Here is a 19,387-nt window from a genome sequence, read left to right on the forward strand (position 1 = left end):
GACAGTGGCCTTCATCAAGGAAGCTCTCAGCTGACCACAGGGCATGGCCAAATGTCCAGCTGGATTGCTGGAGGGGCCAAATGGTCCACTTGACGTTTTGATAATATTGAGGTATCAAACCTGCAACCAGTTGGCCACCAGGTGGAAAGCTTTCCTACACTGTTCCCCTTGGAGGAACACTTGTAGAGATGGCTCCCTTGAAAGAAAAGTAAAACTTGTGAAATGCATTCTGTGGAAAGACAAGCATACTTTCATATATAATAGGTGTAAACAGGGCAGAGGCTCCTATAAATTATTAACCTTAGAATTAATAAGCTAAACTGAAGTGCAGTATGAGAGCTTGATCATTTTTCTTTCTTTCCCTATGAACATTTGGCAGACTTAAAATTTTTAGCCATCATGCATTTTAGTTCCCTGAAATGTATCAGTTACATTTCCCACAGAAGCTAACTACGCATTTCCTCGTGGGTGTATGTGTAAAACTACCATAACAAAACATTCTCTATTTCCTCATTTTGGTTAAAAGGAAAGAAGAAAAGCTAAAGTGCACTTACATAAGTGACAGTGCAATATTGACACGCCTATCTGCATTCACAATTTATATTCTGCTTAAGTTAAGGAGAGAACTGCCAAGGGCTATGAGATAAAATTACACTGAGGAGAAGCCCATGCTGCATGCTCTTCAGAGATTTTAGGGCAACTTTAATGAACAGGAAAGTCACTTCAGGCCACTCAGGAAGAACTAAGGCTTGAGACATTAAAAACAGCTGAGAAAAATACGAAGAAACAGACATCAAAGCACATGAAATGCATGTAAATGAACATGACATTACAGACCCACTGGCAGAACACATGGAAGCTTGATGGGCTAAGCTGAGTCAGCCACACTCTCCTGCCTATTTCACTTTGGATCAACATCCTGTCCAGGTAACAGTAACAAGTGGTGACTGCAGGCGCAGAATAGCTTTAGGAAAAGCTAACTGAGCTTCTGGGGAAAGAATCCTCAACATCTGCTTCACTGCTGTCATGCTCTGACGCAGCTAATCAAACAGAAAGGAAGAGAATCCTTTCCTATCCTGGGGAACAGAATTTGGATTTAGGTACATTATGCAGGAAGCAGTGTGGTATAATGAAGCCCTAGAAATCAGAACCTGAATTCTAACCCCAGCTTTGCTGTATACTCACCATGTGATCTAGAGGAATTCCTTTGAGCTATTTGAGACTTACTATTCTCATGTGTAAAACTAAAATAATGTCACCAGCCGTCCCTCCTTAGAAGAGTTTATTTGTGGCTCAAGTGAGATCATGTTTACAAAAGTGACTATACACCAGAAAGCACTATTTAATGTAAAATTCCCAATCCAAAATTCTGTAAAACAGGAAATCCTCACCATCTAGCCCAGAAATGACAAACTATTACATGATTCAACTTAGCTCATATACACCTATGTTATGAGACCAGCCCAAATGGGAGTGGGATGTATTTTGGACTGGTGTAACCAAGTTCAATGTTTGTTTGTTTTTTTTAATATCCCTACTGCTGTCCCAGTGTCTCGACAATGCTCAGGAATTATAAGCAAGAGCGATAATCTCCTCAACCTCCCCTAGCCTTCTCTGGCACAGAAATCCAACATAGGCCACTTCACATGCCTGATTAGATAAGCTTTCCCAATGCCGAAAACCAACAGCTTCTAACATTTCAAACCTGATTTCCATTAAGACTCAGGGGTGAAAGATGGAAACAAGCCAACCAAGTAGATCCTCCTTATTAAAAGAGTTCCTCGACTTTAATTTGAAATACTAAATAATTTTTTTCTATGAACCAACTGTTTCTGAAGCGACAGGTGCAACATGCTGCAAACTCGAGCAGACAAAAGGTTAGAAAGGCTTTTAATTCACACACAGTTAACTTACAAATTTGAAATTACTAGACAATAGTGCTTTAGTTTGCTCTTTAGGTGATCCATAATGTTGCCTTGGCAATGAAACAGTCTAAAGGGAATCCTTGAAAGAAACTGAAACAAGAAGGGTCACAGACAACTATTTTCAGACCATATCTTCCAAAGGGGGGGAATTATCATGAGGCTAATGAAGTTTTTAAACTTTGGGCGCCCCCCCACACTTGAGTGTCTATTTTGTGCCTAGAACCATGCAATTAAATATGTTGTTTCTAATATCTGCAAATAATCCTGCAAGTTAGGTATTACTATTATTCCCGCTACATAAATAAGGGAACTGAGACATGGAGAAGTTAAGGGGCTTGCCCAATATTCTTAGCTAAGAATCAGAGCCAGGTCTACCTGGTTCCAAAACTCACCAGCTGTGCTAAAGCAAAAATCAAAATGTAGTGGGAAAGGGTACCTAAGTCAACTCAAGAGATAATTAAAAACAAACAATCAACCTATACTGTCATTTATCTCTTTCATTTCCTTAATATCCCTGAGCATTCTCCCCTTCACCATTCAATGGGCATTTAACACAACTAAACCTTAAGGAGAGTCCAGTATGTTTGAAAGGACCCACATGTGTGAGCATGCATGAGTAGAGCTCTATTTTAAAACAGACAGGATTATCTGGGATTACATGTTGGTGTCAGACACATTCTCTTATCTATTAGTACAGATGACTATTGATTGTCAGTAACAAAGGAGATAATAATAAGGAAAGAGTTCACAGAAAAGAGCGTGCTTTTTCTATAATGATATGTGTAGAAATGCTGCACTATCCAGGCCAAGATAGGTTAGTACTGAGTAGTTTCAGTAATTGGCTGTGTCCATTGTTCATATGCTGAGGAATTTCAATTGTTTTATGTGGTTTCTTATATCCCTTTCAAAATTAAATAATAAGAATTCATATGGATGTGCACAGTCAAGAAAAAGCTATCTGGGGGAAAAAAAAAAAGCTATCCGTAACTAAAAAGGCTGGCACAAATATGACTCAGGATGGCCATTTTCAATCTTTCAAAATGTTTTTTATTAAGAAAAAAAAGCTACCCATTCATTCCTGATCTTAATCTACTAAAGAATTTCTTTTAGGATCAAGATATAAAAGGGAAAGAAATGCCAAACAACTTTCCTTGGATTATGACAAACATAAATCCATTCCTCCCACTTTAAAAAAGATTTAGAAAGGACTGCAAATCCTCAAAATGGAATTTTGAAGTTTAAACAATTCCCATATTATGCAAATGTTCATTCAGAGGTAAGGTGTTAAGAAGGGTAAAATTTAAGTCAGTTTGGTACACGAAATATTATTAAATCCAAAGTTACATTATCTATGATTACAGGATTCCACCAAATTGACAACAGAATTATTTATAGTGGGTAAATGTGTGAGCTCTGGAGTTGGGCAAGAGGGGTTCCAATTGCTGGCCTATACCAGTGATCAGCTGAGTGGCCTAGATGACCATTCCTTCACCTTTCAGTAAATAGGACTCAAACACCTACTATAAGGACCAGAGGAAACAGGTGAAGTACTTTTACCAAGTACAGTCAAGCATCTGTCACATAATAAACCCTCGGTATAGAAAAGCTATTGTGACTGCATATAAGCTCCAGAAGAACACAGATTTTCGTCTGTTTTGTTCACTTTATTAATGAGGAGGCATGCCTCGGTCCGCTTTCATGCATATACTCCCAGTTCCTCCAAAGTGACATTCACTTTTATCTAATATTAATTACATTTAAATGCGCTATCCTTACTGTACACCTCCTCTTTTACCATAAGTGGTTTCAGCTGTTTTTTTGGAAAGATTTAAATTACTGGAAAATATTTTAAGTGCCTTAAGAGTATTTGAGTTACCATATGCACCACTTACATTTTCTGTAAACAGTGTGCTTACACATAATTATAAATATCTCAGACTATAAAAGAAAACCTTTCATAGTATTCCCACAACTGAAAAACAAAGCCTTAGAAATAATTATAGAGGGAGCAGAAGGGAGTGGTAGGTAGAAGACAGTTTACTAAATCAGCAAAATAAAATGTGGAGTTTTGTCTTAAAACAAAACAAAACAAAACAAAAACCTGACAACCATTTGCTCAAGGCTGCCAAAACTTGAGAATAAGCAAACTGTCATGGGAAACAAATGTTAAAATACGAAACCCTTTTCTGAGAAAGTAACTCCACCAGTCCTGGCTAATCCATTACTGAATCACCAACGACACCAGCCCCACTGGCTTGTCTTAACCACTACAGAGAAGTCCAAAGGGACAGGCAGGGGCGCACAGGCAATATTTTCTCCGCTGTCACTGACATTTTCAATATGGCCCCACACCTTTCCCCTTCCCCACTCTTCCACTCCTTCTCTGTTCCCTTTTTGGATCTCAAATTAAAAAAAAAAAAAAAAAAAGGTTGACATACAGACAGATCATTTGAGCAATGAATGCAGAGGAAAGATCACTACAAAACAAGAGCTTGGATTCGGGCCCCAGCCTAGACCTAGCTCTGGGTCCTTTGGCCAGTCACTTATTTGGGCTTTAGTTTCCGCATCTGCAAAACAAGGGGTGGACTAGATGGATAATCCCCCACCTGAGATCCCAAAATCTCCAGGAGACCCTAAAGGTGTAGTAACAGACCATAGGACATTTTTATTATTTCAAAATGCCTAACAGAGATGGTCCATTAAGTGCTATAAGGCTAATCAAAACATTAAATATTTTGGGTTTAGACTAGTACTCCACATGGTGACATAGAATGGCACGTGATGATGTTTGCCATATCATATGAAATTGGGGAACAATTGAGTTAGACCTGATATTATCCTTAAAGATACATCTCAGCAAAATCACCATTTCTGTAGTAAGCATAACAACCAACCACAAATGTCTGATTAATAAATAATGGGGAAATGAGTTAACACATATCAGTGAAATTTGTATAATAGACAAAATTTCTCCAAGTTGCAAGTACACCCCATTAAGGGAACAGATTCAAATACAATACCCCTAAATATTTATAGGGTCACTGAAAACCAGTGTACAATCTATACGCTGCAAAGGTGAAGCTCCTATTTCTCACCAAGGGTCCAAATCACTCATCCACTTTTCATTAAAGTGAAAGCAACAAAAAGTCCATACTGCAACATAAACCACCAACAATAACTACTATTTACTGCACTCTTACTATGTGCTAGACATTGTACTATGAATTATTACATTATACACTTATTAATTTATTTAATCCTCATAACAACCCTAATAATTATATGCTGCTATGATCTTCATTTTATTAATAATGAATGTGAGGCATAGAGTGCTTAAGAAACTTGCCCAAGGGGGCGCCTAGGTGGCTCAGTTGGTTAAGTGACTGCCTTCGGCTCAGGTCATGATCCCGGAGTCCTGGTATCGAGTCCTACATTGGGCTCCCGGCTCAGCGGGGAGCCTGCTTCTCCCTCTGACCTTCTCCCCTCTCATGCTATTTCTCTCTCTCTCCCTCTCTCAAATAAATAAATAAAATCTTTAAAAAAGAAAAAAAGAAACTTGCCCAAGACACAGGGCTAGTATGTTCAGAGCCAGACTTAAACGTATCCCACCTCCTCTCCCAATAAGGTGACAATTCCCTCTCAAGGAAGTTTCCAGTAACACAGCCAGGAATGTCCCCAGGCAGAGCCCTCAGGAGTCAGGCCATTGCTCCTGAGAGCAGCCCTCTGAAGATCTCATAGCTGTGGCCCATTTTGGCTTAAAGACTCATCTTTAATGAGAACTCCCCTCCTCTCAGCCCAAATTCAATCTGCTTGTCCTGGTGATAGAAATCAACTAAAGGAAGTCAAGGGCCATCAGTCAACTAATGTCCATCCATTTCTTTTTTATTCAGAAAATACAAAGGATTCCTAATAGCTGACCTCTATATTCAAAGAACTGCCAGTCTAATGAACTTATTCATATCATAAAAACATGTATCTTTAGTATACTGGAATGAGTAAGGATTGCGGAGACAGACAGACATAGCTTTAAATCCCAACTCTGCCACTTAACTAACTGTATTATCCTAGGCATTTTATAAGCCTGTTTCCCCACGTAATCTACTCCCCACCTCATAGGGTTGTTGCGAGGTATAACTGTACAAAGGTACATAAAGCGCCATGGTTGACTGCAGAGGCTCTGGAGCCAGAGGTTTTAATCCTGGCTCCATTCTTTATTAACCATATTATTCACCCCAACACGCAAAGCTATGAATCTAAGTTCCAATTTCCTTATCTGTGAAACAGTTATATACTGTCTACCCTAAAGGACAGCTATGTGAATTAAATGAGGAAATATATGTAAAGCCCTAGCAAAATGACGGACACATAGTAAGAATTCAACAAAATGTTAAAAAAAAAAAAAAAAAAAAGCTGAGGTTTAAAGAGTCAAACCACAAGTTTTAGTCCCAGCTCTGTCACTTATTATCTAGAGCTAAACAATGGTATACAAACCAGTTAACTCCTCTGAGGTTCATTTTCCACCACAGTTTTGTGAAGAATAAAGCAGGCAATTATATAAGAGAGTTCTGTAAACGCTACATTGCTATGTAAATGTTGGGATTGTTTTACTTTATGAAAATAAGTTGTATGTTAGTTATATTGACTGATCCTTCCAAATACTATCTTCATCTTTAAAATGGAAAAACAGGCAGAGAAATTTTAAGCCACAGAGGGATGGCTGATGGTTCCAAAAGAAGGATGGAGAAAAGGACTGGGCCAAAATAAATTCAGACCATGACAGAGCAGAAAATGAATAAGCCTTCAAGAAGAAAGATGAGAATAAGCACCCATCAACCTGTTTTTAATCAGCAGCTTCACCTGCTGATTAAGCCTCTCAATGCACAGTCTAGGCATAAGAATTCTCTAATTTCCTCCCAGAAAGAGTATTAGACTTCAGGGTAAGAAAGAGCTTCACTATCAAATCTCTCTTCCCACCCACAAATTAATTTTGTGGATGGGGCACAGAAACAAAGACCAGTGACTGGACACAAACCGAATCTCTTAACTGGCATTCTCTTAACCACACCTAAAAAACGGAACAAAAAGAGTCGCAATCCTCTTCAGAAAGGTTTCCTTCTTTGGTTGGTCAGAAATGTCCTTGTTCCCCAGGTCTCTTCATGCTAAATACGGCAATAGCTGGCAAACAACCAGCCCAGTAAATTCCAATGATACTTAAGAAAGCATTCATATTGCCTGAAATTACTCTGAATCAAACACTTAAGACCTGCAGGGCTTCCACATACAACAGTTCAGCTGGAGCTCTTAATGTCAAAAGCAGCAGGGTACCTTAAGAACATACAAGCTTGAAAAACAAGCAGTCTACTCTTCTTTATTGCAACATTCTTCAGCAACAACATTGATCCCCTACCCACTGTGCACACAGCACTGCACTAGGGCAGTGGGAAGCTGGAGGGAGAAATGGAAGAAACAGGTGGTGTCCGTGGGGTGCCAAAACAACAGGTTGATTCAGCCCATTCTGTCCCACAACTAATCAATTTGGTGAGGAGAGAGTGGAGGGAATCTTAGTCATACTGTTGTCTGCCCAAACTGACTGGCTAGACCACAGTACTATTATCAATTAGGTCAAAATGTCAGATTTAGTAGTAGTGCACTAGTCCTGCCTTTTAGGGATGTTACATACTTCAAAAATCTTGGCCCTCCAGGAAGACAGGACATAAGCAGATTACCCTCAACCCACCAAAAATCACATATTTAGCTCCAGAATATACTGTTTTCCTCCAGCATCTTTTCATAAAATGTTAAATGTGCATTTCCTGAGCACATACAACTGACAGCTTATTGTTTTATGATACAGATTAGAATTTTAAATTAGCTAAAGAAAATACCAGTAACAGATACAAAGAAAACTGACCAAGCTCATTACAAGTCAAAGGATTAAAAATTGACCTATTGAATAAACAGTTTTTGATATCAATATTGGTAGCAATGGGTATTAAGGAGGGCACTTGTTATGATGAGCCCTGGGTGTTATATATGTAAGCGATGAATCACTAAATTCTACTCCTGAAACCCATATTACACTACATGCTAACTAACTAGAATTTAAATAAATATTTGTAAGAAAAAAATATATATATTAGTAGCAATTTGAAATGTTGCAGCACATTTAAGACAAAGGACTAATATTCTTAATATAAATCAGTAACAAAAAATGAATACCTTGAGGGGTAAAAGACACAGTTTACCAAAATAAGTAAATAAGTGGCCACTGACCATATGAAAAACCATTCAGTATCACTGTGTAATCAGCGCGGGAAGGCGGCGAATTAAGGTGAGGTAGCATTTACCACTTGTCAAATTGGTTAAGTTTTAAAAACAAAAACCAGTGTTGAACACAGTTGGCAACACTGACAGTTTCATATTCTGCTGATGGAACTATAGTTGGTTAAACTATATAGAAGGGAATTTGGCAGTGTGTATCAAAGTCACAAAAAGGTCCATACTCTTTGATACAATGACTTGACTTCTGAGAGCTTAGTGTTAACAAAATAAATATTTCTACCAAGATTTACATATAAGAATTTCATTATAGCATTATTGACAATTATGAAAAAAGTACAAACTAAGAACCGATTTCAGTTTAAGTTAGATATATAACTGATCCTTAAGACAGAACAGTATGCAGCCTTTAATACTGTTAAAGAACATTTATATATATAGGAAAATGTTCACAGTATTTTAAGTAGTGCAGGAGCAGATGATAAAACCATACATAGCTAAAACCCCAACTGCATAATAGACACAGAAAAAAACTGTCTACAATGTATCAAAATATTAACTGTGGGTTTTGGTTGGAGGTGACGGAATTATTGGAGATTTTAATTTTCTTTTATGTTTTCCTGTTTGTTTTTAAATTCTGTTTCCCGGGGCGTCTGGGTGGCTCAGTCATTCAGCGTATCAAGCTCCCTGCGCAGCAGCGAGTCTGCTTCTCCCTCTACCGCTCCCCCTGCTTATGTTTCCTCTCTTGCTTTCTCTGTCAAATAAATAAATTTTAAAAAATAAATAAATAAATTCTGTTCCCCAATTTTTTTAAATCACTCTCTCTGACATAGCAATTTTTCTTCTGCAAATCTAGCTTAATGAGGAAAAATCCTAATGAATTTTTTTCTGTATGAAGACGAGTATCATTTATATAGAAAAGAAATGGAACCAACTAAATATGCAATCAAACCAAGGAATGGTCAAAACATAGTAACCCCATTAATAAGAATACTATTGGGGCACCTGGGTGGCACAGTCAGTTAAGCAACCAACTCTTGGTTTCAGCTCATGTCATGATCTCAGGATCGTGAGATCAAGCCCTGCATCAGGCTCCAGACTGAGTGCAGAGTCTGCTTAAGACTCTCTCTCTCCCTCTCCCTCTGCCCCTCTCTAAAATAAATCTTAACGAAAGTCTTAAAAAATAAGAACATTTTAAAAAGAATATTATTTAACCAATAAAATTCAATTTATGAAAAGTGCTTAAAAATAGAAATATTTATAACCACCAAAGAAACGCAGCACAGAAAAGTGTGTATATATTATGAATCAACATTTTTGCTTTAAATTTTATTGTTATGTTAATCACCATACATTACATCATTAGTTTTTGATGTAGTGTTCCATGATTATGAATCAACATTTTAAAACTAAAGGTAGAAGAAAAAGACCAAAAGATGTATACCAAAATAGTGAGTGGTTTGATTGTGACTATTTTTCTCACACTTTTCTAGATTTTTCAATGTCTTTAACTACTTTTAAATATAATTACTTTTTAAGTAACCTCCCCCTCCAAAAAAAATCTTGTAAAGGTGCCAGAGAAAATCAAAAAACTATAAATATAAGTAATTATGTATAAACATGAATAATTATTACTATGTAAACCTCCCTTAAAATATTACAATGTTTGTTTTTAGTTACAATCATTTCCCTTAAATCTCTTGGAAGTATATGTCACAGGAGTCATGAAATATTGTCACTTACTTTAATTAAATAGTAACACAGGACCAAGGACTTGAATGATTCATAAGATATATCTTTCCTCTAATAATCCTCATAAAGGTTAGAAAGTGCTTTAAATGTTGTAATAAAGTAAATGTCCTTAACATTTCCAATTAAAGAAGATCTAGCAAATAAATAAAGGCATGTTCACAGTAAAGAAAAACATAATCAAAATCATAATCAAAATATACACATCATCAAACTTCAGTGAGTCTCAACACTTCCTGGACAGACAAAAAAGCATGTGAAAGCAGAGAATTAAACAACAGTTTCTTGCAGCTTACTACAATTACCATTTAGAGAAGTTAACACATTAGCACTGTCTAGTTTTCATATTCAGAAACTCAACAAAAGATATTAGTGAGTAAACACTATTCAATTATTCTTATGAATGTTGGATAAATATGCCAGCATAACAACCTGTCCCTCTTAGGGTCTAGTTAAAATACACTATTTAATCTTCAAGGCTTAAAAACTTTCCAGAATCTCCTCACAAGACAGATGAGAGGAAAAAGAGACGAAAAAGAAACAAACAACAATTTTAAAATGCACCTGCCTCTGAACAAGGTAGTCTACTTTAGAATGTAACCACAGCTTCTTGTACAGCACTTTATTCAGCAAGCAAAATTGTATTTTAAAGTGATGCTATTTGTTAAAAGACAACATATTATTAAGGAGACGATATCCGACTCCAATCAAAATATTATCGTCATGTTTTCCTTCATAAAATACACACATGCTTTCTTCATATGATTAAATATATATAAGGGTGGGGGAGCTACTCTTAACCCAGAAACAGGTTCTGCAACACCCACAGATCCAACCTGTCTTTGTGAAGCGATGAGTCCATCTTGGCATGATGTTTGGCTGATGTATTCAAAGAACCAGAGTCACTGCCCAGGTGCCAATATTCTGAAAGGAACTGACTTGAAGACTAGAAACTGCCTCAGGCAGGCCTCTGGGGAAAGTGCTTCAGTCCAATGGGAAGAAAGACCAAGGCCCCTCACTGAATGGCCAAAGTCCAAGGGCACCAGAGCTGGACCAAGGTAACTGGCCCACAGTTCAAGAGTGGCAAAGGACAGTAAAATGACCCCCAAGACTTTGTTCAATCATATCTAGTAAAACACAAACTTTGAGGAGCTGGTAGAACAGGGTTTTGCCAAGACAAGCTCAGCGGGTGAGGGAGATGTGAACATGATTAATCAGTGCCACCTGAGGCAGCAACTCTGGGTGTGTCCATACTATACCTCAGTCATTGCCTGTCCATGACAAGAAGTTCCTTCAGCTACTGCCACCGAGAACTAGATCTTCCAAAGAAGATGTCTCCACCTTAACTTGTCCTAGATCAGGCCCGGCATCCAGGACTAAGAACACAGCCCTCTCTCTTGCCACAAACCCACTGACAGACATAATACTTACCACAACATATGCCAAATTTAATTTAGACCCCCACCAGATAAAGCGGTCTTTATCTTTTCCCCAAGTTAAGTTCTGATACTTCTAAATTACAAAAGAGAAAGGGGAGAATAGCAGACGAGCCTAGCAGGAGTACGCTGGGAGTCATTATTCCCTAGTAGACCTGCAGGTTACTCCCCTCGACCCTACAGCTCTTAGTCACCCTGACTGCAGGAAACTGCTTTCTGAGACTGTAGATAAGTGACTTAAATGACTTGTATTTCATATTCCTAATTGTGTGCTCGTCTGCCTTATCTCCACGATGGTGTCAGCTCCTTGGGGGCGGGGCCCTATCTTCTGCTTGGTCAATGATTCCCACACATCTACAAAAGCAGAATACCCTATACTCCCTACCACCTGATGAAAACACACAAAGTAAGGATAACAACACACCACAGTCCTTCCCTAACACACCACTGGGACAGCAGAGCTACAAAGATAATAAATCTTAGAGCCAATAGCTAGGGCTCCTACCAGATTTATATATAGAAGCTTACATAGTTATACACATAAATAAATTAATACAATAATTACCTCACTTTTCTCCCTCCAAGCTCTGGCTTTTATCATCCCCTCTTCTTGGCTTTACTCTTCTTTTTAAGGTCACATTGTATTTTCTGCCACACAACTGGTATTTGCCTCAAAAAGGAGAGGAAAGACAGAAAGCACAGATCTGCAGCAAACCCTGTACCACTACAAATGAACATTGCAGTCTGTCCCATCCAGAGGCCATGAGCCTATCCTTTCAGATCTGAAGCCACTTTCTAGCTCCTATCGAGGACAGCAACATTAAGTGTCTTTGTCAGAGGAGCACTCCTGGGTCCCTTCCTGCAGAATGCTCTGTTCTGCTCAAGACACCCTTGATTCCTTCTTTATTCTCCCTTCCTTATTCCGTTTGCTGCAGCAGCCCGGAGAGCCCTAAGGCACGACTGCCTGAAATGAGTGATCTTGGTATCTTTTTGCACTAACACATCTGAGGGAAATCCTTGACACCAGATACGTGTTCACGGGTGAACAAAGCGGACATCCTCAAAGGCAGCGTCATCACAAGGACTAGGACCGAATTCCTTAGTGGACACCAAAAAACCATGGAACACCTATGCATGCTGGCATCTCGGGTAACATTCTGATGAAGGGATAAGGAGGCTTCCACCATACACAACATATACAATGCCTACACGGCTGCCCGAAGACTCTGAATAGTTTGCAGACTATTTTTTTTAAGACAAAACAAACAACTTGACTAGCCTTATGGGGATACCAGAGCAACTTCACCAGCAGGCTAGGCATTTAGCAAGAAGCAAGCACTTTCAAGGGTAAAAAATGACCACAAGACCCAGGCAAAGCAACCTATCTCTAGTACGATCAAAGAACAAACAAACAAACAAAAACTAAACCGAAAAAATCCTTGGTTTCCCCAGATTCACTCTGCAGTGATGCCAAACTTCCCTAATATATAAATGAACTGGCTATTTCTTAACTATACAAATTACCAAATACTATTTCAGACCCACTGAATCAGAATCTCCAGGAAAACACCCCACATAGAATCATCTTCGTGCTCCTCACTAACTCCTTTTATGGAGGGGTAGGTATCAGTTCAATAAAGAGTACCCCTTTGGATCCTTGTTACTCACGCAGGGCTCGGGACTCTGCAAGGCAAATTCTTGAGAAAATGCCAAGGGGCACAAGTCATATGGAGACAGATTACAACTAAATATAAGGAAATCTTTCTAAAAATCAGAGTTGTCCAGAGTTGAACTAAGCTGGCTCCAAAGGCAGGAAGCTACCACAAGAGTTGTTGAAGCACAAAGAAGGTAGGCTACCTCTTGACCAGGATGTTGTAAGAGGAGCAGACCCAGCATGGAAAGGATAGAAGGACTAGATGAATTTTAAAGTTTCTGCCAATGCGTAAGTCAACAAAGAGGAAAATTTCAGCTACCATTAATAAAAATAGTATAAAAGTCTGTAGGTGGGGTCAGCTTTCAACTGATCTTTTCTCTTCAAAGGAGAAAGGAGCATAAAGACACACCCCTGACTCACCATCAGCCTCTCCTCCAGAATGCCTCAAAGGTGGGGAGGACAGAGCAGGAGTCACAGGTGCTGTGACAAAGCCGACCTGCTGCTTGGATGACTCCACATGTTGAGCATATGCCAAACAAGTTTTATGGACCAGAGAAGGGATGTGTGTGACACAGTGCCTACCCTCAAGGAGCAAATCTTATTGTAGAGATAGCTCAGGCACTATATGGTTCTCTCAAAGTTTTATTTATCACATCTCATCTTTAGAGTTGTTTGTGGTAGTGGTTTTTAGGGAACTCTCTTGGTAGGAAAAAAAACTTCACCAAATGTATATATCCTCTTAATCTAATACTAGCTTGCAATATCTAGCTCATAATGAAAAAAAAAAAACGCAAAAAACTCATCAAAACAAACATAAACTTAGTTAATTCTAATTTTAAAAATACCATTCCAATAATCCCCCAAATGACCAAATTACAATAAAGTGTGGCAATTCTGAACAAAATAACAGAAATTGCTGGTCTAGTAATATACTAATACAGGAAACAGTAGAAACAGCTCAAGTGAGAGGCAGGGGGTGGATGCCAGCAGCTTTGAGGTTGAATTCCAAAGTCAAAGTGACCTTTATGATTTGCAGAAGTGATCAGAAAAAAAATATAAAATAGAGAGAACCACACACACACACACACACACACACACACACACACACACTGAAATTCAAAATGGCAAGTTTAAATAAAACATCTGGGGAAGGGAAAAATTTGGTTTTTCCCCAAATGTAAGGTAAGCAATGACTCTTGCAAATACTATCAAAAAAAAGGTCTTGGATTACCACAGTAGTCTAGAATAAGAAAATAATAAAAGTAATTGTTCAACTGAACAAATATTTATTGAGTGTCTATTAGATGCCAAGGCACTGTGCCAGGTACAGGGTAAGAGTATTAGAAAAAAAACGCATAAATGAAAAAACACAATTCTCTTCCTCAAGAAGTATACATTAATAATAAGCACTTGAGGATGTTCTAAGTGTTTTCGCGTACATGAGCTCATTTGTACAAAAGATAGAAGTGGTGTGGAGAGTGCAGGAAGCACTGGACTGAGGACCAAACAAGAGAAATTCTAGTCTTGATTCTAATTGGCTCAGTGACTATGGACAACATACTTGAGCAAATGGAGGACCAAAATCCCTCCCACAAGATTACAATACTAATTAAATACAGACCTGGAGGAGAATGCTGGTCTTCTGGGTCCAGTCCAGTGATCTTTCCACAATATCATACATATGGTAGACCAATAAAAAGAGCAGAATAGAAGAACATAAAACCTTTTGGTTTCAAGTCATTTGCAAAGAAGGAGAAGAAGAGAGGAGAAGGAGAATCAGGAAAAAGTAGGAGGAAAATGAAAGGTTCAAGTTGTGGCATCCAGATAAAGATGTCAAGAAAGAAAGCACTTAAATAACAAGTAGAAACACAATATAAGGATAATGTAAAATCTATTATTATATTTTCATTCAAACAATGGCTTAGGATTTTTTACTCTAAATCCACTAAGGACAAATAAAAGGAATCCAAAATTATATATATGAATGAAGCTTGAGGAAAAAAAGACAACAGAGAGGAAAAAGATCAGGGAGAGGAATTATAATATATCACTCGAATATATGAAGCCCTTCTAAAGAGAAAATGGGGACCTACTGTGTCCAGATGAACAAGAAGAAATGGCATTATACTCAACAGCTTTTATGTTAGCAATTTTAAAAATCTGATAATCAGAGGGCTAAACACTGGAATGGCTAAGGTTAGATTAATTCTGGAAATTATTAAAATTAAGAAGGAAAAACCCCCATTTACACACTATACACACTTCAAGGCAGAATAATGAACTATCAGTGGGTTCCAACAGGTTACTGGAAACCTTGAAAAATACAGATTCTCAGACCTACTGTATCAGAATCCCTGGGCGTTGAGTCTGATTTTTGATTATCAGCTAATTTTGATGCAGCCAGGACATGGAGCTTCATTCTATCACAGGGACGGGGTAAGGAGAGGAACCATTAGGAATGGCATCAGAGTGGGAACTAGATCAATGCAAATTTTGTGGGCAAAATAGAATTTCTGCGGGTGTGATATTTTTAAAATGTATTGTAAGGCTGCTCTGAAGCATCCAAGCATATCCCACTGAATTTAAACATTTTCTAAAGGTCCTGAAGTCAGCAAATACAATTCAGGTAAACCAAAAGTTCCTCTCTCTATACCACAGGAAGCCTGTGGAAGAGACAGTGGAGTGGGACTAGGGCAGAAGGATGCCAAGGAGGTGTGGGTAAATATTTTTAAAAATCAAAACATGAGGAAAAAGGGGCGCCTGGACGGCTCAGTCATTAAGCGTCTGCCTTCGGCTCAGGTCATAATCCCAGGGTCCTGGGATCGAGCCCCACACCGGGCTCCCTGCTCGGCGGGAAGCCTGCTTCTCCCTCTCCCACTCCCCCTGCTTGTGTTCCCTCTCTCGCTGTGTCTCTCTCTGTCAAATAAAAAAATAAAATCTTTAAAAAAAAAATCCGGAAAAAGAGAGAGACAAGAGATAATCACTCTCCTTCCTCCTCCCTCCATCCCTCCACCTCTGCAAAAGAATAATTATACAGAAAGAACAAGAATAAAGAAAGAGAAAAGGAAAATAGTTTTAGGATAAACTTCATCCTTATCTGAAAGAAAAAAAGAATTGCTCTTTGTGATTTTTTTTTTAAAGCAGGAGAAGAATTCGGCTGAGAAATTATCTAGCAGGCTTCAAAACCAGGGACTCACTTCCCATTGCAAAGCAAAAGAAAACGAGGAACAAGAGGTGGTCTTGGATAGCTGTTTAGACAATCAGACAGATGGGTCGACTGCTCCTTGCCATAGGAACTCAGTGACCTTTAAGTTAACAACTGGCCACAATCCGAAATACAGGAACACTCAAAAATTTGGAAGAGTGTGTACCTTGACAAAAACACAATAACAGATTAAGAAGATTCAAGAAGCCTTCACTGCTAGACTTTGAAAAGATTTAAGATTTATACCAAAAAACAGGTTTTTAAATCTTTTATTGCAGTGGTTTAGCATCCGAAGAACACCTGTCTAAAAATCAAAATATCCATATCTAGTCCTTTGAAGCAACTGACTAACACTCAACTTGTCCACCTAAAAGCGAGCTGGCAATAGCAATACCTCATCAGTACATTAGTATAAAAGAGGATATCATTCTATGTACTGAGGTCCTAGAATGAGAGAAGCCCTATGTGTCAAAGTAATCCAACTTCTGACATTGAAATTGTCAGTGTTACTAACAATGTTACTAAACAGCTTACTATTTAACACTTAATTTTGCAAATCGCTTTGCAATCCCATTGTTTATAGTCCTTTTTATCATAAATCCACACTTGCAGTCACGCTTTCACTCAAAAGAAAAAGGAAAGGCAAAAATGCCATGGTGTTTCATCAAATGCTTCTGAAACAATGATTTTTGGTTCATCATCACACAGTCTCCTGGTCCACTTCTGAAATTCTTAGGGACATAGAAGTGTATGGAATTTGAGCTTTCCAAGAAGGATCTGGTTGGTCCTGAACAACTCAGCACTGTGATAAAAAGATTAAAAAAAAAAAAAAAAACCCTTGTTCTCTTGGCATGCCAACTGTTAACAATGAACAAAGAGCAAATTTTTCTGAAGCTCATCATCTTCTCAACCTTTTCTTTGCAAAAAGACATAGCTCATGTACTAGTTTTTTTGGTAAAGGTAAAATCTTCCCTCGGATTAGGCTAGGAAAAGAAATCCCTATCAGTTTAACAAACATGCACAATCTACCATCCCTCTGGAAGCAGAGTTCATGAAAAATAAAACACAGCCCTGCCCTGAAACGACTTTCTGAATACCTTTTGACTGCCATGGGTTTAATATACATTCTCTTAATTAATCCTATTAGCTGGGTAATTTCATTCCCATTTGATTGGTGAGTACAGCAGAGCTGGATTTGAACCCAGGATTACAGAGTGCTCCAAAACCCAAGCTCTTTTCTACTAAACAGTCTGAAGAAATTCGGAATCTAAGACTGTGGGTGGGATGGATAAGACGTGATTCGATTTCCCCTTCCTTGGTCCAACCGTGTTCCGAAAGACTGTGGCTAATATCCAACCATAAAGAGGCTTTCCAAGGAAGCACTTTGAATTAACGTATCCACTTTTCCTCACCCGCCCCTGCCCCACCCCCAACCTTGCCAAAAGAGCAGCAAATGCCGCTGCCAGGTTGGAGGAGTTGATGATCGTCACACCACATTCCTGGGGCTGGACACAGACTCTGAAACAGCGCCCGAGCTCAGCGCCTCGGAAAGAATAACAGCAGTTGAGATTTTTAAATCATGTGGCTCAGCATGCAGCCACACCAGTTTCCCTACTACTCCTGCCTCCACCTTTCAAAGACTCGAGCAAAACACACCGGATTCATCGGGACCAGGGATTCGGAGTGTCAGGACTCAGGCGCACCACGAAACCCTGTCCCCATCCAAACCAAACCCACCCACCCGGACTGTGTGCCTCCCTTTGGCAAAGCTAAGTCTGGCAGTGGAGGTATAAGCCGTTGAGCGGCTCGGAGGCCCTGCCCCCGCTCCCTCCACGCCAGAATCTGGCATTCCTTTGCTCGGCCCATCTGCGGTCCCCGGCCGGCGAGGGTTCGTCTCGGGCAGCCGGCACTCGGCTCTCGCTCGACCCCAGGAAACGCGGAACCAAAGGGCAAAACAGCCCAACTCCCCGAACTCAAGTGCCTGGGAAAGCGAGTTTCTGAGGCTCGCGGCCCGGCCCCCCTTCAGCCGAGGAGGCGTGTGTGGGGCCACCGGCCGAGGGGCGTAGGAGGCGGCGGGGAGTGCGGCGGGCGGGGTGGGAGACCCTGACGGCGTCCAAACTTTGGGGAACCGAGGGGCCTCACTCGGAGCCCGGCCTTCTCGCAGAGAGGAGGACGGAGGGGGTGGGGGGAGTATGATCGCCCCAGGTGGCCGGCCGCGCCGGGGCGGCAGTGCGCGGGCCCCGGCGCAGGGGACAGCACCCCTCGACCGGATACTCACCACGCGCGGGGGCCGCGCGGCACAGCCAGAGCGCCAGCAGCGTCCACAGCGGAGCGGGGTGCAGGGCGGGCATCTTCTCGGTCTCTTCCTCCGCCGCCGCCGCCTGCGCAGATCCACATGAGGAGGGGGTCCCCACAGAGGGTCCCCCACTCTCTCCTCTCCTCCTCCTGCTTCTGCGGCTCAAGGCCTTGCGCTGTGCCCCGAAGCTCAGGCGTAAATGCCCCCACTCCCCGCACCCCAAGTCTACCGCTCCCGGGCCGCCGCCTCAGCCGCCGCCCGAAGTTTGGCTGAAACTTTCTCGGCTGTGCAGCGAAGCAGCCTCGTGTGTCCTTCCGCCTCGGCCGCCTCCTCCCACCGCAAACCCCGCCCCCCTGTCGCCGCGGCCCAGCCCCGCCGCCTTCGGCACCCAGGGGTTTCCCGCAGGAAGAAGCGCCGGCCCGAGCTGCGCGCGGAGGGATCTACTACGAGTCTTCCGACTGCCCCTCCAGCCTTCTCCAACCCGCGTCGGATTTCGACGCGCCTTAACTCGGTTGACGCTGGACTGCCTCGCTGGGCTGGGCCTCTGCTGAAGGAGCTGGGTGATAGGACCCTGAACTTCAGACGCCAGGGTTGCCGCGATCGTGAACTTGCCAGGAGAGACAGACCTCTTCCAGTAAGATAGGTATCACCCCCCCACACACCCACACTTAAGACATACTACGGGGCCCGCTGGAGGAATGCGGTAGAGAAGGACCAGCGCTGTCAAAGAAGGAAATGGGGGCTCAGGCACCAAAGCCCATTGAAAAGGAACATGGCCATCAGCTGGGCTGTGCTACACCATTCATTCATTCATTCATTCATTCATTCGTTTAGCAGATATTT

At 40.7% G+C, this 19,387-nt stretch overlaps 1 protein-coding gene across 1 annotated transcript in view; it reads right to left on the bottom strand.

The window, feature by feature from the left end:
• Window positions 1–18,853, bottom strand: part of NOTCH2 (notch receptor 2) — a 167,142-nt gene extending 148,289 nt beyond the window's left edge. The window contains exon 1 of the mRNA XM_027599059.2: window positions 18,527–18,853. Coding sequence (XP_027454860.2) covers window positions 18,527–18,599 — 73 coding nt within the window. The 5' untranslated portion in view covers window positions 18,600–18,853. The remainder of the gene's footprint in view (window positions 1–18,526) is intronic.
• Between the last annotated feature and the right edge of the window lie 534 nt (window positions 18,854–19,387).

This window comes from Zalophus californianus, chromosome 4 (assembly GCF_009762305.2).
Source record: "Zalophus californianus isolate mZalCal1 chromosome 4, mZalCal1.pri.v2, whole genome shotgun sequence".
NCBI lineage: Eukaryota > Metazoa > Chordata > Mammalia > Carnivora > Otariidae > Zalophus > Zalophus californianus.